The sequence below is a fragment of the Bos indicus x Bos taurus genome, chromosome 11 (assembly GCF_003369695.1).
Source record: "Bos indicus x Bos taurus breed Angus x Brahman F1 hybrid chromosome 11, Bos_hybrid_MaternalHap_v2.0, whole genome shotgun sequence".
Classification (NCBI taxonomy): domain Eukaryota; kingdom Metazoa; phylum Chordata; class Mammalia; order Artiodactyla; family Bovidae; genus Bos; species Bos indicus x Bos taurus.
The window spans coordinates 25,688,444-25,711,340 of record NC_040086.1 but is presented as its reverse complement, the minus strand read 5'-3'; the positions used below and the strand labels follow the sequence as shown (position 1 = coordinate 25,711,340).

At 36.3% G+C, this 22,897-nt stretch overlaps 1 protein-coding gene across 4 annotated transcripts in view; it reads left to right on the top strand.

Moving 5' to 3' along the window:
• Positions 1–22,897, top strand: part of THADA (THADA, armadillo repeat containing) — a 335,976-nt gene that overhangs the window by 78,925 nt on the left and 234,154 nt on the right. For all 4 annotated transcript variants that reach the window (XM_027555132.1, XM_027555129.1, XM_027555131.1 and 1 more), the window contains exons 24-26: positions 1,621–1,734; positions 6,892–7,014; positions 18,124–18,215. In XM_027555132.1, coding sequence (XP_027410933.1) covers positions 1,621–1,734; positions 6,892–7,014; positions 18,124–18,215 — 329 coding nt within the window. The remainder of the gene's footprint in view (positions 1–1,620; positions 1,735–6,891; positions 7,015–18,123; positions 18,216–22,897) is intronic.

The following is a 22,897-nucleotide window of genomic DNA, read 5'->3' as shown; positions in this document are numbered from 1 at the left end:
GGAAGATAAAATCTAGGAATAGGTTTTAAAAAAAAAAGAAAATGAAAATAAGTGAAATGAAGTCTGTCTTTTAGTGTCCCAGTATTTTTTCCTTCCCTTTGTTATTCCTCCCCCAAATTCCCAGAGTCATGATTTTTTTATGACAGTGGGTACCAGTTGGAAAGGTTGATTTGACACACAGATCACCAAGGTGGTAGATTTTAGTGATCTTCAGAAATCAACTCATTCTGACCTAGTGTGTTTTTGCCCCTTATGTCTGTCTGAGAACAAGTGTTAAGGCAGCAGCAAGGTTTGGTTGCACATTTGTGCTGTGTGCTTATTTCTTGGTTCCCAACTAATATCACATATTGGGTGATAATGATAGAGAGGTCAGGACTGTACTTTCTTAGCCCAGCCTTGAGAAGAATGTCATAACTACACACAGCTCTTGGGGGAAAAAAAAAAACCCAAAAAACTATGGTTCCCAGGAGACACATCAGGAATCACATATGGCTTTCTTATTTATTTTGGTTGAATAAAATCTAAATTAATAGAAAAAATCTGCTCAGGAAAGTCCCCTTTTTCCTAGTATAACTTTACAAATAAAGTGATATTCTTGTTCTAGTGGAAAGCTCTGCTCAGTGTTAGCTGTGAAGAAAAACTGCTTACTTAGTTTATGAGCTTACCTTTGGTGTAGATATATATAAAATTTTTTTGAATGGTCAAAAGATAGTTTATGTATTTTCTGAGCATAAATGTTATGAGAAATTTCTTTTTTAAACCTGTTTTGCCTATGTATTTTTACCTTGCTCCTTATGGGTTATAAATGTTTCAGAAGAAGCTGAATGACTTGAAGCTTTCACTCTTGGCAGCCAGCAGCTACATATATATGAAATATTCTGGCTACTCACAGTCCTACACAGCTACTAACCTATATTCTGTCTGTATAAATGGAATCATATAAAATGTGGTATTTGTGTTTGTCCTCTTTGACTTAGCCTCATGTTTCAAGGTTCATCCATATTGTAGCATGTATAAATACTTCTTTTTATTGCCTCAAGTGGTTTGATACTACTGTTTTTATGTTTATCAAAATGTTAGGAAGTAAGCAACTCTTGAACATTCAAATATAGGACCTCTTTGAAGTTCATAGTATTTCCTTTTGTCCCATGGAGTTTCCAGCGCTACAGTTTGAGAGTCCTCCAGCCTCCAGTCCTCTTATGAAGAATTGAATAACTGATCTATCTCCAGGGAGTTTCCACATCCTTACAAGAAATTTAATCCAGAGGTTTTTTGTTTTTCAAGTAAAGGGAAGTTTCTTGTTGGATAATTCAAACTTATTGTATCTGAGACCTGCCACTCAGTTATGGTCCTAGAAGAGTTATCAACAGGAGCTGTTTTCAGCCTCTTAGTGTTACATAATCAACAAGCCAAACTGGAGGTAACCGTAGAGATTCTGTAATATCACCACCTGATTTTACAGGTGAAGTATCTGAGGGATGGAGAGGTTAAGCTGCTTGCTCAAGGTCACACAGCTTAGTTAACTTGCTTAACACCCCATTGGGGAATCCATTCTGGGGAATAGCAGACAGGTGTATATAAAATAATAGTCCTGATAATTTCTTTGTTGTTTTTCCATAGGCATTGTTGGCATCCGAACCTAAGAAAGGCAAAATGGATTTGTTGAAAATAACAATGAAAGAGTTAATCTCTTTGGCTGGACCTACAGATGACTCACAAAGCACAGTCCCCAAGGTAATAATGGAAATACACAAACTCTGCTAGGAAGTCAGTGGTTTAAATCTTTGCTGTACTTAAAAAAGAAAATTTTAAAAATCTGTCAAAGATACAGAGCCCCTGAAGGTCAGACAGACATTTGAAGCTTATTTGGAGAGGTTGCTTTTGGTTTGGTTTTTCTAGTCCACAAAATAAACCATTGCTGTAGTTGGTATAGATTAACCAAGATGGTCTGTTTTTTAACTCTAGTGAAAACATTTGACTTAGACAAGGTATTTTACAATATTACAGTTGTATCTAAAAATTAAAAACTGAATGTGCTATCACTTTCAGATTTTGTGTGTGCTTCTTTGAGTTGATGTATATTTTAAAATTTAGCAGTTGGGTTGTCCCCTAAAATGTAGTGTCTGGCTTTTGGTATACTTACATTTTAATTTTAGCTAATTCTTAGTCCTTTTCTGTCACTGCTAACATTGGATTAAGTATATACTTATCTGTGTGTATGAAGTTGGGTTAAGTGTTCCTCACAGTTCCGCCCCACTCCGTGGTAGTACACACCTGTCAGAAACTTCTTGTCTAGGCTTTCTCAGCCAATGCCTCGTAGTAGGATGTTCCTGCCCACCTGCTGGAGGCCCATGTTAGGTAGAGAACAGACTGAGAGCTGAAGTTTACAGTCAAGTACAGTAAGTACGTATAGTTTTATGTCAGAGCCTGTGGGAGGTATTAAAGGGAAGCCCATGGGCCAGAATGTGGGCCAGTGGGAAAGGATAGGGTTTATTAACACATGTCACATAGTGGCCTGTGACTGTATGATGTAAAAATTCTTTAAAAGTTTTAAATGAAAAGTTACAGATCATCTTTCAGAAATGATCTGAAATCACTTTAAGATTTTTTTCCCCCTAAAATGTGAAAAATAGAACTGGTTCCACTTTTTAGGCTACGAGTTAGAAAAATACTATTGTTTAATAAGAACATCTGAAAATAGTGGAATTTGATTTTTAAGAGTGCTTTGATTACCTTACTCGGCTTCAAAGTCATTGATTGCCATTAGTGATCATTTTTATTAAATCAGTAAAAATTTAATATTTCTTCTCTGACCAGTCTTCTAGGTGTTAGATGATTTTCTTTGCTACTTTTCTCCCGTGGTTTATTTCTATATATTTTTTAATGTATCTGAAATATTTCAGCACATAAAAGTGTATGGCGACTAAGCAACATCCATAAAACCAATTCCAAGTTTAAGAAGTAAAACATTACAGATTGAATACACTCTAGATGCCTCCATATTCTATTTCCCTTTTTTCCTTCTCAGCTATAAATCACTAAACGAAAAATTTCATGCATGTTTTTCATTCTTTAAGAGCTTTTTTTTTCTCTTTGAATATGAATTGTGTTATCTACACATTGTTTTATTTTGGGTTTTTTCCAATCAACATATTTTAAGGTTAGTGAGCTCCAAGTTCATTTTAATTTCTGAGCAGAGTTTCACTATATATAAATGTTTTCTTTTCTGCTTGGTGTGAAATTATTGTGTTTCCCAGTTTTATTTGTATTTTTCTGACAACTGGTAGCTTTAACAGCTCTCTATATATTTATTAGTCTTTTGGATAACCTCTGTGAATTGCCTTTTTAAAGACTTTGCCTACCTTTAATTTGGTTGTCTTTGTCTGGCAGGAGTTGGGTTTTTTGTTGTTGTTTTAAAATTATTTTCCTGATTTTTTTTTTTTTTTTCCTTTTTGGTTATTTGAATTACACGTCTTCTCTCAGTCTATTGCTTCTTTTCACTTTGCTTATTATTGTTATTGCCCAGAAGTTTTAAATTTTAATAAAATGGAATATATCAGCCCTTGTGGTTTGTGCATTTGGATATTGTTTTAGAAAGCCTTCCAATATCAAGTCAGAAAGATATTTCATATTTTCTTCATATAATACACCCTTTACTCTTGTACTGTTGTACTAACACCATTTATCTCAAATACTATTTCTGTCGACATATGTGTCTATTTCTGTGCTATATTATGTTAGTCTGTCCCTAAATCACTGTTTTATTTACTGTATTTTTTTAAAATAAGCTTTGGTATCTGATAGAATGAATCTCCTTTTTTTCCCCCTTTGGAATTACCTTGGCAGTACTTGTCCCATTGCTCTGCCATAAAAGTTTTAGAATCAGCTTGTTAAGTTCACCCAGAAAGCTCTTTTGAATTTTGGTTGGAATTTAAATTTATTATTTGGGAAAAATGACTTCTTTTTTTGATTCAGTTCATGCAGATGGCTTTATATCTCCATTTATTCAGATCTTTCTTAATGTTTTTCATTACATTAAAAGATAATTTTCCATAAAAGTCTTACAGATCTTTTGTGAAATGTTCAGTCACCTACCTGAATTGCTGTAATACAGCTAATGACTTATCTGTAAATCCCATGCATTTTCTTTATAGATAATCATATCCTTCTTAAGTAATGCTAAATTTGCTTTCCTTTCCTGATTCTTTACAAAAGTTTTCTTAATCTGCTGGGTGGCACTTGTAATAATACTTCTGTATAGAAATAGAGATAGCCAGCATCCTTGGGTTGTTTCTGATATTTGCTGTAGGTTTCCTCTTTTCAAGGAAATTAGATTTTATTGAATGCTTTTAAGCATTTTTGAGATAAATGTTTTCTTCTAGAATTTGCAAATATCATGAATTATGTTGACTTTTTAATATAAGATGACCTTTACAATAAGACAATGAACTCCTAACTTTGAAATGGTTAATTTTTTTACACGTTGCTAGATTCACTTAAAAATTTGAAAAAAAATTTATTTCACGTTTTCACTGGATTTGAAACTGATATTAACCTGTGCTTTTCCTTTTTCATGCTGTATCTGTCCTTTTTTTATGTGAAAGTTTTTTGTTGAATTATGCTAAGCATACAGAGATGTGTACAAATGTTTGCCTCCACGAAGTTTCACAGAGTGAACACACTTCAGCAAGAAGGGAAACATTTTAGCACTTGAAAGCCCACTCATACTGCCTTCTAATCAGCACCTTTCCCCCAAGTATAACCACTAACTTAGTTTTAACACCTTAGGTTTACCTGTTTTTTAAAAAACTTCTTATGAATGTAGCCATACATTCTATACTCTGATAGAATTTCTTTTGACATTTTGTTTATGATATCATACATGTTGTGAATTATTCATTTTCATTGCTATGTAGTAGTATGTAATTTGAACTTTTTGGAGAAGGAAATGGCAACCCACTCCAGTGTTCTTGCCTGGAGAGAATCCCAGGGACGGGGGAGCCTGGTGGGCTGCCGTCTATGGGGTCGCACAGAGTCGGACACAACTGAAGCGACTTAGCAGCAGCAGTGGCTCAGTTGGTAAAGAATCTGCCTGCAATGCAGGAGACCCAGGTTCGATCCCTGGGTTGAGAAGACTCCCTGGAGAAGGAAATGGCAACCCACTCCAGTATTCTTGCCTGAAGAATTCTGTGGACAGAGGAGCCTGGCAGGCTATAGACCATGGGGTCACAAAGAGTCAGACACGACTAAGAGACTGATACCTTCACTTTTCAGTATATAATTTGTTTATCCGTTCTGTTGTGAACATTTGGATAGTTTTAAATTTGAGGTAATTAAGAACAGTGCCTTTAAGAACATTCTTTTACATGCTCAATGGTGAACATATATGTACATTTCTTTGGAGTAGATACTTAGGAGTGGTTATTTGAGTATGTACAGGGTGAGCCTTTAATAGATACCATTTCTCAAAGTAGTTGTCCCTACCTCTTTTTTTTTTTTTTTTTTAAGTTGATAGCTTGTTTAATAGCCAGGCTGCTGGACTGTTGAAACAAACTTGGGCATTTCTCTTAATGGTTTAAGTAAGATTGGAATTATCTATTCTTTGAATATTTGGTAGAAATTATCTATAAAGTCACGTGGGTCTTTTGTGTGTATGAATGTTTGTGTTATTTTGTTGGGTTTGGTGTCTTGCTTTCGTTTTGGTCTATGAGGGAGATTTTAAACTATTGATTTCCTTTATATAAGGGTAATGTCTCTATAGCTTTTCCATTTCTCCTTGAATTTGGCTTGATTAGTTCTGCTTTCTAGAAAATTGTTCATTTTGCCCTAAATTTTTCTGACTAGGAAACTGGTCAGTTTATAACTCATGTACCTTTGTAACTCTGATGTACATTTTGTTTTTTTAACTCTGATATACCTTTAATCATGTCCTCTTTAGTATTCATGGCATGTTTATTTTCTTCTCTCTCTTCTTGGTTAGTCTCATGATTTTTTTCTATTTCAAAGAATCATCTTTTGGTTTTGTTAATGCTTGTAGTTAAGTCATTGATTTTAAAATTTTCGAATCTTTTAAATTTTCTTTTTCAATTTTTAATTTATTGTTCTTTCTCTGTTGTCTTAATTGGACATATTTTCCAATTTTTAAAAATTATAGCTGATCTACAATGTTTTATTAATTTCTGCTGTACAGCAAGGTGATTCAGTTTTATATATATACAGTTTTTTATTTTCTTTTCTGTTATGGTTTATCATAGGATATTGATTATAGTTTCCTATGCTATACAGTGGGACCTTGTTTTTATCCTTTCTATATATGATAGTTTTTTTTTTAAATAGATGCATTTAAGGTGTATGTTTCTTTTAGATTCCACTTAAATGCATCACACAAGTGTCAATGTGTAGCATCTTTATTATTATCCACCTCTAAATATTTGTTTTCTTGGACTGTGCTTTAAAATGTGTCAGTTTTTAAAGTCTGTAAGGAAACTGATTTGTAACTTAATTGCACTATGATCAGAGCATAATCTGTAAGAAATTAATTTTTTTAGTGCTTGTTGAGGCTTTACTTGTGGTAGGTTTGAGGTCATTTTAAAAATAAATGTTTCATGTGTGCTTGAAGAGAATGTATTGCCTCTATTTCCTAGGTATAGGATTTTACATAGGTCCATTGGATCAGGCTTTTGTATTGCATTGTTCAAATCTTGCTAACTTAAAAAATGGATTTATCAATTATTAGGCATGTTTTATTAAAAATCAATTTTATTTGTGAATTATTCATTTCTTCCTGTAATTTGGTAAATTTTTTGTTTGGAGGTTATGCTACTGGATATATACAGATCTGAAATTACCATGGTCTTCAGCCTACAACTAATTTTGAACTTTTTATTCTAGGTTCATGCTTTAAATATCCTTAGAGCCTTGTTCAGAGATACACGTCTGGGAGAAATTATTATCCCTTATGTTGCTGATGGAACTAAGGCTGCGATTCTGGGCTTTACATCCCCAGTCTGGGCAGTAAGTGCATTTGCCATTTATTTTCATTGACTTAATTACACTTATGAGTAGATTTTAATAAACTAACCTTTCACTGAATGATAAAAAATATGTACTGCATTTTGTTAAGGAGTTACTCCAAGGAATAAATCCTTGGGTCAAGCTACATTTTGACCCTAGGTATTTTACAGTTACATTCTGTCTCCTGTATTGGCTGATTAGCCATAACTCTTTGTTTTATTATTTTAGTGTTTGCTTTAGAGTTTATAGTATTAATATATATCTTCAACATCGTAGTCTGTCCTCAAGTAATATTTTACCATTTCCTTTAAAGTTTAAGAACTTAGCAATATGTACTCCCATTTCTCTCCTCCCAATCTTTGTGCTCTTATGATAGATTTTGCTTTTATGTATATTGTAAATTCATACTCCATTGTTATTATTTTTGTTTAAACTGTCAATTATCTTTTTTTTAAAAACTAAAACCATTTTTAACTATACATTTCAGTGGTATTAATTATATTCACAGTGTTGCACAGTCATTACCACTTCATTCTCAGAGCTTTTTCATCATTCCAAACAGAAGCTCTGTACCCATTGGATAATAACTCCCCTCCACCCTTTTCCCCCCAACCCCTGGTAGTCTCTGTTGGACTTTTTGTCTCTCTGAATTTGCCTATTCTAGGTACCTTATGTAAGTAGAGTCATATAATATTTGTTCTTCGTGTGTGGATTATTTCATTTAGCGTGGTGTTTTCAGGGTTCATCCATGTTGTAGCATGTATCATAATTTCATTCTTTTTTAAGGCTGAATGAAATACCATTGTGTGGATATTTGACATTTTGTTTATTCATTCACCTGTTGATGAACACTTAAACTGTTTCTCTTTGGCTGTTGTGAATAATGTTGTAGTGAGCTTGTATACTTGTATTGGTGTACAAGTAACTCTTTGAGTCCTTGCTTTCAAGTTATTTGCATATATCATATACTAACTCTGTGTCTAGTTTTTTGAGGAACTGTTTTATACTCCCATTGACAGTTCACAAGAGTTCCAGTTTCTTCACATCCTCATCAGCACTTGTTATTTTCTGGGTTTTTTTGGTAATAGACATCTTAACAAGTATGAAGTGATATCTCATTTGATGTTTTGATTTCCACTTGATGTTGAGCTGGAAGCAAAACAACTTTTAGTATCTGAATGTGTTTTTCTTTTGGATGTTGTAGGCCCTGGGTATCAGTGTGTTGAGTGAATGCTGGAAATATACTCTATTAAAAGGTGAAAAGGATGATCACAAAAGATTAAAATGGAGGTTAAATGTTGAGTCACTTATTTTGTTTTGTTTTTTGCAATATATCCAAAAACTGTTTGATTGAGAATTATAAGATTGTTGGCAATACCTAATACAATTGTTGGATTTAAGAAAGTAAATGTTAACCTTTTTTTTTTCTTTTTTCTGACTGGAGAAAACACCATGATTTTATTGTTTTCCTGCATCATTGTGCCTTATGGAATAAAGGACACTAACCTGTGGTTTGCAGGCACTTGACTGTGTCATTAGAAAAAAAAAGAAAAGATTGGTAAGGGAGAGGAGAAAAGAAGCTAGATCTGCAGAATAAGAGAATTTACTAGAAAGGCAGATTTCCCAATCAGTGAGCTGCACAAACCATTTCATGACTCTCTGATGAGCCTCTAATTGAGAGTCAGTATATTGCAGTGTAGCCCAGGGCACAGACTCCCAGTGTAAAGAGGAATCCTCAAGGTTGCCAACTGTTGCCTGGAAAACTGTATGTCTTCCTGTAAGAAAGGTAAATGTCTGCAATCCTGCCTAGGAGCATTGCCTAACTACTCCCGAGGACACGGTGTTTACCTTTTGCATTTACAGGAAAACAGAGCAATACCTGTATACAGTCAGGAGAGGCAGGTAGGAATGTGGCTTGACCGTCAGGAAGAGTAGAGATCATAAAACTGATTGCCAGAAACCCCAGTATTGTTTTCTTTACTCCATTCATTCCACAAGAACAGACAAATGTTCTCTGTGAAAGGCCTTCCAGAGAGTGAAACCCAGCGACTTTTCCAACTGGCAAAACTAAAAGTATTAGAAATGAATGAATCATTTTTTTGGAAAAGTCTTCTGAAAAGACCTTTTAAACAGTAACACATGTGCACCGCAGAAAGTTTGAAAATAAAAGCATAAAAGGAGAAGTCACCTGTTTAACTACCATACAGATATAATAATTTTTAGTATTCTAATATGTGCTCTCTTTTTTTCTATATGGCTTTTACATGTGTGTAGTACTCACATATACCCTTAATAGCCTGCACAAATATATGTAAGTGCTTATATATAGTTTTATTTGGGAGGAATCTTCCCTTTTAACACTGGTTATAAAGGAATCTTTTTGTTTCTATTCAGTTTGTTTGTTTACCAGAATAAATAAACATCACAGCTATAATGATCCATACTCTGACTTTAACATATTGTTGTGTTTCCTTCCATATAAGAGCCTGATCTAAGGTAACCCCAGTACCCTGTCAACATAATGAATGTGAAGAAGTCTTCATTTTACAAAACAATTCACTGTAGCATTCTGTGTAAAGTTCTTTAAAGAGTGCTTTTTCCTGACGGTGTGTGAAATATGGTTTGATTTAGAAAAATCTTATTTATACACATCTTCTCAGGAATATATCTTGTTCGTAAAGGTGACTCCATCTGTACTTTTGACCTAATTGTTTTTCTTGGTAGGTTAGATGGGGGGAAAAAAAAGGTAAAACAAGCTTAATTTTAATTTTGCAGTAAAGGAACATTTTCTAAGAAGCATTCATTTATATATTTGTACAGATTCTTAATCTTTGTATTAAGACCACACACTCTCTCCATCTTTACCACCTATCAGGCATTTTTAAAATCCAGGGGAAGTGTATTATTGCAAAATGTTAAACACTAGAAATACAAGGATAAGTAAGACATAATCATAGTAATGACTGTCTCATTGACTGTCTTCCTTGTGCTTGGCAGAATTTACATTACCACAGTTAATGCTTGGAATAATCCTGCTAGGTAGATTCTATTATTAGAACCCTTGTTTTATAGATGAGAAAAACAAGTTTCAGAGAGGAGAAGTAACTTTCCAAGAACACACAACTATTATTTGTCTGATTCCAAAATCTGTGATATTATTGGGGAACATTTTGCGTATTTCAGGAAATGTAGTGAATAAGTACATCTTCCTTATCTTGTAGGGTTTTGACCTGTCCCCCAGAAAACAGAGCTGAAGATACAGCCTAGGTGCTAAGTTTTTATTGAATGATACAAACCCAAAACAGCAGGAATGTTGGGAAGTGAGGTGAGAAAAGACATTAACAAGCAGGCCTTACAGGTTAATCTGGAGGAAAACTGAGTTCGTTGTCTGATCGTGTGGTGTTTCTTCTAGCCAGGCTGTGTGAAACTACAGCTCTGGGAACAGTCCCACCCTCTGTCTCTGCTGTTCAAAGTTCACAGTGTGGGCAGGTGTTGGCACAAGTCTTGGGCAGCTGCTAGAGAAGCCAGATCCAGTGCCACATGATGCAGAGTCTCATCCGAGTCTGCAAATGGATGAATGAGCCGCAGCCACCATTGGTGTCAGAGGTTTGACGCTTGCTATTGAGAAATCCTGCCTGAGAGATTTTCACAGTAGGGGCATGATGGTATTTGAGTGATGGAGTGAAAAATGGAGTCTTGATTGTGAGGTGAGGGGAGGTGGAAAACCACTCAAGAAGATATTGTAATAATTCTGCCAAGTGATGATGGTGGCTCAGAATACAGAAATATGAGTAAAGGTGGTGGCAAATGATAATCTTCAACACATATGTTAGATGATGCTTGTTTAGTTAAAAATTAGGTACCAAACGTAATTTTCTAGGTGTGTATACCCATGGAAACTGAGAAATTCCCAGACAAGTTTTGGAATCGGAGACATTTCTGGGCATTCCCTTTTTTATGTTCAGATGCCTGATCTTCTTTCCCTGTATCCTCATTGCTGGACAGGTAACTCATCCTTTTAGTTTACCTGGAAGCTCTGTTGAGTGGGCCACATTAGGGTTCTTCCAAGACCCACACCAGGTTTATATTTCTATCCGGTGCATCTGACTTTGCATCTCTTTGGGCCACCTCTGGTTTACAGTATGCAGTGGGTTTCAGAGGAGAAAAAAGGGCCTTTCAGATCTTCCCAGCAGTGCTGCCCTGTGCACTCTGTGCCCCTGTTGGCACTGTCTGCAGGCCCTCTGGTGGTTGTGAGCTTGCTGCAAGGGTGCCAGGCTGAGAGCTGTGCGGTGCTGAAAGCCAGCCATGCTCTACACGCCATGGCGTGGAGTTTTATTCACTCACGGGAAGAGTGCTTTTTCTTTGATTCACCCATAGGTGATGTATGGGCTACTGGAAGCTCTGTCTCTTTTCTCCTGTTGTGGGAAAAGTGTCTTGTTACTTTGGAAGAAAGTCACTCCAAATTCCAGTCAGAGCTAACCCTCCCCCTGATCATAGGACCAGAAATCCTAGTACGGTTTTCCTAGATTGCAGATGAGGGATTTGAGACTTGAAGTTTTAGATGTTGTTTTCAAGGTCCATGGCTAAGAAGTGATGGAAGGCGAATTAGGATCAAAATCCCATTTAATTTTTTCACAAAGATTTTTTAGGATAAACTGGCACTGTGTGCGCTAGACAAAATATTTCATAATTCCACCCTCAAGGACATGACTGTCCATGAAGAGTAAAGATACATGGTATGTAAACGATCAGACCACATAGTGATTGCACATGGTAGGTTCTCCATTCATGTTTTTAAATATTTGTTAAGGCAGCATTCTTATTATATAAGAAATTCATGTTATATGAGAAAATACAAATGTATAAGAAAAATGTATAATATAGGGCTTCCCGAGTGACTCAAACAGTAAAGAATCTGTCTGCAATGCAGTGGACCCTGGTTCGATCCCTGGGTCGGGAAGGTCTTCTAGAGAAGGGAATGGCTACCCACTTCAGTATTCTTGTCTGGAGAATTCCATGGACAGAGGAACCTGATGGACTACAGTCTGTGGGGTTGCAAAGAGTCAGACATGACTGAGTGACTAACACAGACATACATATGTGCACATGCATACATACACACTCAGAATACACACACATTCACATACACACACTCAGAAACACATACACACTGCTTTGTGCAACCTTATTTTCATTTACCTAGCTCTTCTGTATCTTACAGATCTGTATGAAAACTTCTTCATACTAGAAAGGAAAGAAAAAGCATATGTACTCAGGAAAAACTTTGGTAGCAGTTGTCAGTTTGTAGCCAAATACCAAATCTGTATGAGCCGTATGTTGGGGGTGTGATGGAGAAGGCAGTAAGGGAACAGGTTTTCTGGTATTTTGCTTGTGATAAGGATTGATTATAGCTAGAGTTATTTGGGAACCATTCTATTCTGTCCATTTCTAACTTTATCTCGACTTACTCTTTTCTGTCATTTCTTTCCTTTAAATTTGCATTCTCCTTGGTCCTTCCTTGCTAGTAAGCAGGACTGTTTTCATTGCCATTCCTGCTGTGAGGTTTTCAAAATATACTATCACTGTATATGAACTTTTTCATTACCCATGTTAAGATTTAACATCTGTGACTCACATTAGTGTTTACTATCAGTGGTTTAGGAGTTGATGATGCAGTTTGTCAGTTAGTCACAGACTTTTTCTCAATTATACTTCTTAGTTCTCCTCCTCATTAGCTTTAGACTGAACAAGGACGTGCTACACTAAAGCCTTTGACCGTGTGGATCACACCGAACTGTGGGAACTTCTTAAAGAGATAGGAGTACCAGATCACTCTTCCTGTCTCCTGAGAAACTTGTATGCAGGCCAAGAAGCAACAGTTAAAAACTGGAGATAGAACAACTAACTTGTTCAAAATTGGGAAAGGAGTATGACAAGGCTGTGTATTGTCACTCTGCTTATTTAACTTATATGCAGAGTACATCGTGCAAAATGCTGGGCTGAATGAATCACAAGCTGGAATCAAGATTGCTGGGAAAAATATCAACAACCTCAGATATACAGATGATTCCACTCTCATGGCAGAAAATCAAGAGGAACTAAAGAGCTTCTTGATAAAGGTGAAAGAAGAGCGTGAAAAAGCTGGCTTGAAACCCAGCATTTAAAAAACTAAGATCATGGCATCTGATCCCTTCACTTCTTGGCAAATAGAAGGGGAAAAAGTGGAAGCAGTGATAAATATTATTTTCTTGGGCTCCAGAATCACTGCGGATTATGGCTGCAGCCATGAAATTAAAAGATAGTTGCTTCTTGGGAGGAAAGCTATGACAAACCTAGACAGTCTATTAAAAAGCAGAGACATCACTTTGCTGGCAAAGGCCTGCCTAATTAAAGCTATGGTTTTTCCAGTAGTCCTGTATGGCTGTGAGAGTTGTACCATAAGGAAGGCTCAGCACTGAAGAATTGATGCTTTCAAACTGTGATTCTGGAGAAGACTCTTGAGAGTCCTTTGGACTGCAAGAAGATCAAACTTGTCAATCCTAAAGGAAGTCAGTCCTGAATATTCATTGAAAGGGCTGAAGCTGAAACTTAATATTTTGGCCATCTGATGTGAAAAGCCTACTCATTGGAAAAGACCCCGGTGCCAGGAAAGCTTGAGGGCAAAAGGAGAAGGCCACAGAGAATGAGATGATTAGCTAGTTTCACTGACTCAATGGACATGAATTTGATCAAACTCCAGGAGATGGTGAAGGACAGGGAGGCCTGGTGTGCTGCAGTCCATAGGTAGCAAAGAGAGGTGGACATGACTTAGAGACCGAACAGCAATGAACAGGGACAGAAAGTGTGGGTGAACTATTAGAAAACAAAAAAGGGTACCTAAAACAGATACTCTTCAACTATTAATAGTATCACACAGAAACAAGGACACTATTCTATCTTAAGTAACATGTAGTCTTCATGCTAGTTTTTTGGTCTACATTTACAATAATTTTTAAAAATACTATGTTGAATAATATCTACATTTTAAAAACAGTATATATACTTCAACATATGGAAGTCAATTAATATATATGAATAAAGAATGAAAAACCACATGATCATTTAAGCAGAGGCAAAAAGCAGTTGACACAATCTAACACTATTTCATGTTAAAAACACTTAGTAAACTAGAAATGGAAGGGAACTTTCTCAATCTGATGAAGGCTATCAATGAAAAATCTATAGTTAACAATGCACTTAATGGTAAAAGACTGAAAGCTTTTACCCTCAGATTTTGAATAGGACAAAGATATCCACTCTTGTCACATCTATTCAACATTGTACTGGAGATTGTAGGTAGGGGAATTGGGCAAGAAAAAGAAATAAATAGCCAGATTGGAAAGAAGATGCAAAACTATTTCTAATTTTTGATCGCACTTATATATAGAAAATCCTAAGAAGTACACACACACACACACATACACACAATTAGGGTTAATAAACAAGTTTAGCAAGGTTGTAGGACACAAAAACAGTGTACAAAAATCAGATGTATTTCTGTACACTACCAATAAATAATCAAAAATGAAGTTAAGAAAATGTGTATTTATAGTAACATCAAAAATAAAATATTTAGGAATAGTGTAACAAAAGAAGTAAAAGATTTGTGCAGTGAAACTTACAAACCATTGTTTAAAGAAATTAAAGAAGGCCTCAGTAAATGGGAGGATTTAGCAGCATTCAGGAATACAAGTCAAAAGCATCAGGAAAATACAAGTCAAAACCTTAGTGAGCTGTCCATTTCATATCCAGTAGGATAGCTATAATTTAAAGATGGAACAATAGCAATTATTGTGAAAGATTTGGAGAACTGGTGAAAAGGAAATCCTCTTATATTGCTGGTAAGAGTGTAAATGGTGCTGCCACTTTGGCAGTTTCTCAAAAGGTTAACATAAAGTTACCACGTGGCCCAGCAGGTTCATTTCTTGGTGTATACCCGAGAAAAGTGAAAGCATTCACACAAAAAGTTGTACATGAGTGTTCATAGTGTTATCCACAATAGACAAAAAGTAGAAACAGCCCAGTGTTCATCAAATGATGAGTAGATTTTTTTTTAATGTAGTATATCCATAAAAGAGAATATTATTCAGTCACAAAAAGGAACGACATGCTGACAAATGCTACAACATGGGTGAACCTTGAGAATGAAAGCATGAAATTCATTTCAAAAGGTTGCACGAATGTGAAATGTCCAGAATAGGCAAATCCATAGAGACAGAAAGTCTTGCCTAGTGCGGGAAGATGGGAAATGACTGTTAATGTATATAGAGTTTCATTTTGGAGTCATGAAAATGTTCTGGAATTAAGTAGTGGTGCTCATTTCTACTTTGTGAATATAGTAAAAATTACTGAAGAGTACCCTTTAAGATGGTGAATTTTATGATATGTGAATTATATCTCAATAAAAGGATAATTAATTTTTTAAATGTCTTATAAGTTTATCTTTTGGTCACCTTTGGAGATTACTGTGTCATGAACTCATTATTCTGCAAAGTGGTAAATTTATGGAAATAATTCTGTATTAACTGATAACAGAATAACCAAATAGCTCATGAAGGAAAGCTTTTTTTTTTTTAATGGTAGTTTTTCTAAAAATTATAACTAATGGTAGAACACCACTAATTTGCTGTATCTACTGGAAAAATTAATGATAGTCATTGACTACTAATGAGGGAACTTGATGGTGAATGGATCAGGATGGTAATCCGTCTGATCCATCTTAACATTACTCAAAGACATTATGTGTCTCCTGCCTTCAGCCTATTGAATCAAACAAGGGAGTTTTCCTTCTGCAGGTGCTCATTCAATCTGTAAAACAGTCCTCTATAGTTTTGATAAAGTGTGCCTCCTCAGGCTTCCCCTTTTCCTCTCCAGGCAGTCCTGTCTTAACTTTACTGCCTCTGGCAGTCTTTGTCAGAAAGTTTGGTTTAGGGCAAGATGAAGTTTGTGTATTGATTTTTCTTTTCTTTTTATGCTTTTGTGTGATTCTTTAAAAAAACCAAACAAACCCAACTTTTTATTTTATTTTGGCGTGTAACCTATTAACAATGTTATGGTAGTTTCCAGAGCACGACAGAGCGACTCAGCCATGCATATACATGTATCTATTCTCCCCCAAACTCCCTTCCCATTGAGGCTGCAGCATAACATTGAGCAGAGTTCCCTGTGCTACACAGTAGGTCCTTGTTGGTTGTTAATTTTAAATATAGCAGTGTGTACCTGTCCATCTCAAGGTGATAGGGTCATGGATGTCTTTACTAAGTCATCTTCAACCTAAGGAGTCTTTGAGAACCAAGTCCATAGACTAGGTGAGAGGTAAGACCTGAGCTAGGTCAGAGGGGATGTCAGTAGAGTACCAGGACAGAGTGACTTGTTTGGGGATATCAGGGATTTCATTCATGTTTGTTGACTGTGGAATGGATGTAAGTGAGCTTGTCCAGTTTTAGGGTTTCATTGCAATTAAGGTATGAATTGTGCCAGTGTATCTGTGGTCCATTTCAAGAGTTACCACACATAAATTGAGTTGGTCATGTGCTTCTGGAGGAGAGGTTACAGACTGGTGGCTGATACGTCAAATCTGGCCCACAACTGTGTTTTATTTGGCTCCCACAATACGTTTTTTTTTTTTCTTTCTTTAATTTGTTGCCAACATTTCAAAATAGAATTCATATAAAACTTAGGGTTTCTGGCTTCTGTTGAAAAAGCAGAAGATCTGGCAACACCGGGCTTACATTTTCCTCAGGGCATTAACTTCAGCTTAAGCTTAATAGTGCCTGCCTTAGACCCAGTCCTCTGCTGCCTCTGTAACTTACTGCCTTTGTGGGCGTTTGAATTTGTGATCCTTACTGCAGTAGTTTCGGGAAGCTGTTTTCTAAATCCTACATTGTTACTGTCAGCTACCTTTCTTCTTATATTGCTATTTTAACACACTGTATAACTCCTGTTTAATTAGAATATGAACTCTGTGTTAGCAGTTAGTGTGTGTCTTCTATTTCTGGATATTCTCCATGCTAGTATACGGCCTTACATACTTAGGGAAGTCAGTACATATTTATACATCTGTACTCAGATTTGGCAAGGTAATTGAGGAAGCCCAATATCCCTGGTATAGGGCTTCCCTTGTGGCTCAGCTGGTAAAGAATCCGCCTGCAATGCAGGAGGCCTGGATTCGATCCCTGGGTTGGGAAGATCCCCTGGAGAAGGAAAAGGCTACCCACTGCAGTATTCTGGCCTGGAGAATTTCATGGACTGTATAGTTGATGGGGTTGCAAAGAGTCAGACACGACTGACGGACTTTCACTTTCATTTTCAATATCCCTGGCGGCTCAGATGGTAAAGAATCCACCTGCAGTGCAGGAGACCTGGGTTCGATCCCTGGGTTGGGGAGTCCCTTGGAGGAGGGCATGGCAACCCACTCCAGTATTCTTGTCTGGAGAATCCCCATGGTTAGAGAAGCCTGGCAGACTACAGTCCATGGGGTCCCAAAGAGTCAGACACTACTGAGCGACTGAGCACAGCACAATATGCCGCGATATTCAAGACATTTTTATGATATAGGAAACTGTCTTGATACATTGGTTGGGAAGCAGATTAGTATTTTATTGGCCATATTAATAATGTGGGTCCATTGATTTAGATCTGATAAGTATTTTCTCATAGGTAAATGATTGTAGAAAATAAAAGGAAAGAGCTAAGCTCTTTCTTGGGATATTCATCAGAAATGATGTAGAAAAATGAATTTATTGGTTTCGTTTTTTTAAAAACTGTTACTTGATGATACAGGTACAAAGAGATAATGCAACAGTTGGTGTTGTAAAGAAGTATAGGAAAATGCTATGTTGTGTACATGTGGTTGGATTGTGAAGCTCAGTTTAAGATGAAGTCCTTCATAGTAATGAAGTAATTGCTATAAAGTTATTGAAAATTGTTTTATTTTATGAACACAACTATATCTTCTTTAGCCACACACTAGGCAATCGGGTAATGGTTTTGAATGTCTAGTTTGAACATTGTAAATGTTGGTTTCATGCCATGAATATTTCTTAACCTGTATTGTGTATTTTTACACAGGTGAGAAATTCATCCACGCTTCTCTTCAGTACCTTGATCACAAGAATATTTGGAGTTAAAAGGGGAAAGGATGAACTTTCCAAAAAAAATAGGTAAGCTTCATCTAACGCTAACTTTATTTTTTACAAAATATCGTTCTGGCCAAAAATAATTTTTAGAATTTTGCTTACTTTTATAGATTGATCTAAAGCATAAAACTATAAAAATAATATAGTAAATGAACCTATGCTGCCAAATGCTAAGCCCCTAGGCAAAAATATCTACTGTTTAATAAGTGGACCTTTCAAAGCAACAAAAATATTGGAGGTAGCAAGGGCTGAAATGTAGAGCTTGTTTCTCAGTGCAACAGCTAAAGTTGTTCTTTTTGTTTGTTTGTTTTTGATTTAATCTTCTTCAGGTATTCCTGAAATGTCCTAAATTGCTTTTTCTTGATGTGTCATCAAGTACTAGCTTGTGCAATATCTTTGCTTTTATAGTAACTGGAAGTTTAAATGTCTAAGGTACGCTCATCGGGCCATGTCCCAGATTACTTCTGCATTAACCTGTAGCCAGGGGGAGTAGTTAAAGGTGTTGGCCACACAGAGTAAACAATGCTTTTTACTTTTAGGTCTGTAGTGTTATACTCTCTAAGATGTTTTTCTCTTAAGATTTTTTTTTTTTAATGTCTGGAAAAAAACCTTATTGAAACACTTTGATTATGAGTAATCTTTGGATACAAGGCAGAAGTTCTGTGTGTTGGTTTTTAAAGAAGAGAAGCTTTGAATCGTTGTTTGTTATTAGCAGTTGGGAGGGTTTAATGGCAGCCTGGTGGCTTGCAGTTGTTAACACTAGATGTCACTGTCGCTGCATGTGTAATCACCTCCTGTAACTATTGAGGGTCTGATTTGCCCCAGTGGTCTTTCTCTTGATGCTCTAGAGATATATCAAGCCCTATTCCTCTCCTGCCAAAAAAAGTTGATCAAACTTTTAATTCAGATTTTAAGCTCTTGTTTATTAAAATATATTTTCTTGTGATGGAACTAAGTCTTAGGGATTAGAAAATATCTTGAAATAATTGTTTGATGCACTGTTAGTAATTCTAATGAAACCTATTGGTAGTTCTGAATTGTCATTTAAATTGTTTATCACCCCTGCCTGCTAAGTTGCTTTAGTTGTGTCTGACTCTGCAGCCCCTATGGACTGTATCCTCTGTCCATGGGATTCTCTAGGCAAGAATACTGGAGTGGGTTGCCCCACCCTCCTCCAAGGGGTCTTCCTGACCCAGGTATTGAACCTACATCTTTTGCGTTTCCTGCCTTGCCAGATGGGTTCTTTACCACTAGCGCCAACTGGGAAGCCCTATTTATCATTCCATAAAATTCAGTAAATATTTAAATGGAAAGCAATTGGCTATAAATGTGAATTCCTTGAGTATACTAAGGAAATATTAGAAAGGCTTTTTTGGTTTTGTTTTTGTCTTTTAGCTGAGTTGTATTTTTAATAAGGATAACATTTTTTTGAAAGAATGATTATAATTTTTACTATTTGGCCCAGTTCCTAAATAAATTCTTCCTGTCACTAGTTGTTTTTCTTTTTAGCTTTGCTTATTTTGTTAATAATTCAACAAATTGCTAAGGGTTAAAATGGTTTGGTCATATTATAAGGCCATGGTAAATAGTGTATAAATGAAATATGATATGAGGTTATCAAACAAGTAAAATTAATGTTTAAAACTGAACTCGAAGAAATGCTTTTTTTTCCCCCCTTTTACTTTTTATAAAAGTGATTATTGGGTGTGTTGCAACTTTTACTATGTATAGGATAAAGTGATCAGGTTCATTTTATGTAGGTTACTTCTGAGGAGGGTGGACGAACAGCACAATGAAACCACACTGCGGTAATCTCTTTTCCACAGCATGCTGATGGGAAACCTCCATTATAAGTTCATTCCTCTTAAATAGGAAAAGTTACAGAATATATAACTTTCCTAGAAAGAGGGAAATTGAATATTCACATAATTGTTTTGAGTAAGGCTGACAAGTGAAACGAAGGTATTAAAATGTTAACTTTTCAAAATGTGATGAGCAGTTTTGGTAAGAGTTTTTATTTCAGTAATCTGAAGCTTGGTATATTTCATTACATTTTCAAGGCTTCTGTTCTCTGTTTAACCCTCCAAGAGTCTATTTCTTTACAGCATTACTAGATTTGCTCTCTAAAACCTTAGTGTTTTCAGCTTGCCATTGTTTTAATGATTCTTCTAGTTGTTCTTTGTTTAATTATGTCATTTTGGGATGAAAATGTTTATGTACCTGTCTGCTACGATATTAAGTCCCTGAGGGCAGAACCTTTTGCTTCTATTTTGTGTATATGTGATGGGTGCTGTAAGAATGCTAGTAATAATGATGTCTTTCTTGTTGGTTGGTTACTCAGCCATTGAATAACTAAACTCAGCCAATCAGACCTCACAGGCTGGTGAAGTCTACTTTCACAGCCACAGATTGTTCTGCCACAATCTTGCAAATGTGTGCTCTTGATCAGAATGGAACTGGACATAAAAACATCTACCTTTCCCATCTAGTGGGGGGAATAAGTGTCTATCTTGGAGTAAACAGACTTGGTTTCTAAGCATTTTGCTGCCACTAGAGATGACCTTAATAGACTCCCTTATCTGCTTTGCACTTCAGTTTCTCCATCTATAGAACAGGAATGATAAAATCTGCATTCTGTATTCATAGAGCTACAGGGAGGATAAAACAAACTATTAACAGTTCATTTTCTTGTAAAATATTGAAAGTTCTATGCAATTAGAAATATAATTTGCTTTTTCTCTGTTACCACTTCTTTTATTATACTCATTCCATTGTCTTACATTGTCTTCTGGAGTACAGGATCAGTATCTTATCCTTATTTTTGTTTGCCTGGTGCCCAGCATAGTGTCTGGCATGGCCAGAAATACTTGAATAAGCAAGGTTTTTTTACTAGATGAGAGATGAGACATTTGGTTTCTACTCCTGCCTTGGTTGTCATAGAGCCACCATAACCAACTGAAACAAATTAGTTAACCTGTCTGGGCCTTGGTTTTCTCCTCTAAGATAAGCGATTTGGACTATCCTTGAGCGATTTGGACCTCTTGTTTCTATCAAATACTAAGCTAGGGTTTACATAATTTTTACTAGAATTGTGAGTTTGGTAAACTGCTGTGCTCCCAGTGCCTAGAACAGTACCTGCCTGGTAGTTCAGTTCATTTCAGTCGCTCAGTCGTGTCCGACTCTTTGCGACCCCATGGACTGCAGCACGCCAGGTTTCCCTGTCCATCACCAACTCCCGGAGCTTGCTCAAGCTCATGTCCATCGAGTTGGTGATGCCAGTGAACCATCTCATCCTCTGTCGTCCCCTTCTTCTCCTGCCTTCAGTCTTTCCCAGCATCAGAGTCTTTTCCAATGAGTCAGTTCTTTACATCAGGTGCCCAAAGTATTGGAGTTTCAGCTTCACCATCAGTCCTTCCAATGAATATTTAAAGGAATATTGATTTCCTTTAGGATTGACTGGTTTGATCTCCTTGCAGTCCAAGGGACTCTCGAGAGTCTTCTCTAACACCATAGTTCAAAAGTATAAATTCTTTGGAGCTCAGCTTTCTTTATAGTCCAACTCTCACATCCATACTTGACTACTGGAAAAACCAAAGCTTTGACTATATGGACCTTTGTCAGCAAAGTAATATCTCTGCCTGGTAGTAGGGACAAGTTCCCCTTTCATGTATAAAGAAAGGAGCAGGGAATTTCTATGGTGGTCCAGTGGTTAGGAATCCACCTTGCAATGCAGGGGACATTGGTTCAATCCCTGGTCCAGGAACTAAGATCCCACATGCTGCGGAGCAGCTAAGCCCACGCACCACAACTGGTGAGTTCATATGTTGCAATGAAAGATTCCCACATGCCACATCTAAGACCAAATGCAGCCAAATTAAAAATACATATATACTTTTTTTTTAGAAAAAGAAAGCAGCAGAGGTTCTGCATCCCCATTCATAGGTATGTAGAGTAGCCCTATGAATGCTCATAATGATTGAACTCTGGAGCTCATTAACCTTGTTCTAGATGGGTCTTTTGGATTATGAAGAATGAGAAAACATAAGTTGTACTTGTTTGTTTTAAATACTGTTATTACATTTTAATTTCCTAAAGCACCTTTCCTTTCTATTTATTACCCCCCAGACTGACTTGGCCTGACAGAATGAGTAATTGATCCTTTGTAGAATCAGAAGCGACACAGCTCTGTGATGTGGGGAGCGTGCTGGGCTTCCCACATGGCCTCCATCTGCCTTGAGTGGGCTCACCTTGGTAGTTCCTCATTCCACACAGACAGGAGCTAAACCAATGTGATCTTTAACTCTGGTCTTTCCCTTTAACCCCTTTGTGTATTAATTGTCAGCTGTTCTAGTCCCCGGTAAATGACAAATAGCAACATACATGTACTGGTCTGAAAAGCTTTATTTCATTACTTTTTAAGAGCCTATTTTTGTTTTCTTTAATTTTTTAAATGTTTAATTGGAGGATAATTGCTTTACAATGTTGTGTTGGCTTCTGCAGTGTGAATCAGTGATAAATATACATATGTCCCCTCCCTCTTTTTTTCTTCTTTTACTCAGCTTTATTTATTGATGTAAAAATGACAAAATTATATATATTTAAAGTGTGCAACATGATTTGACATACATATACATTGTGAAATGATTACTAGATTTTGCAATTCTGTTTGGAATTTTATCTCAGTTAGGTTGAAGTTGCCCTAAAAT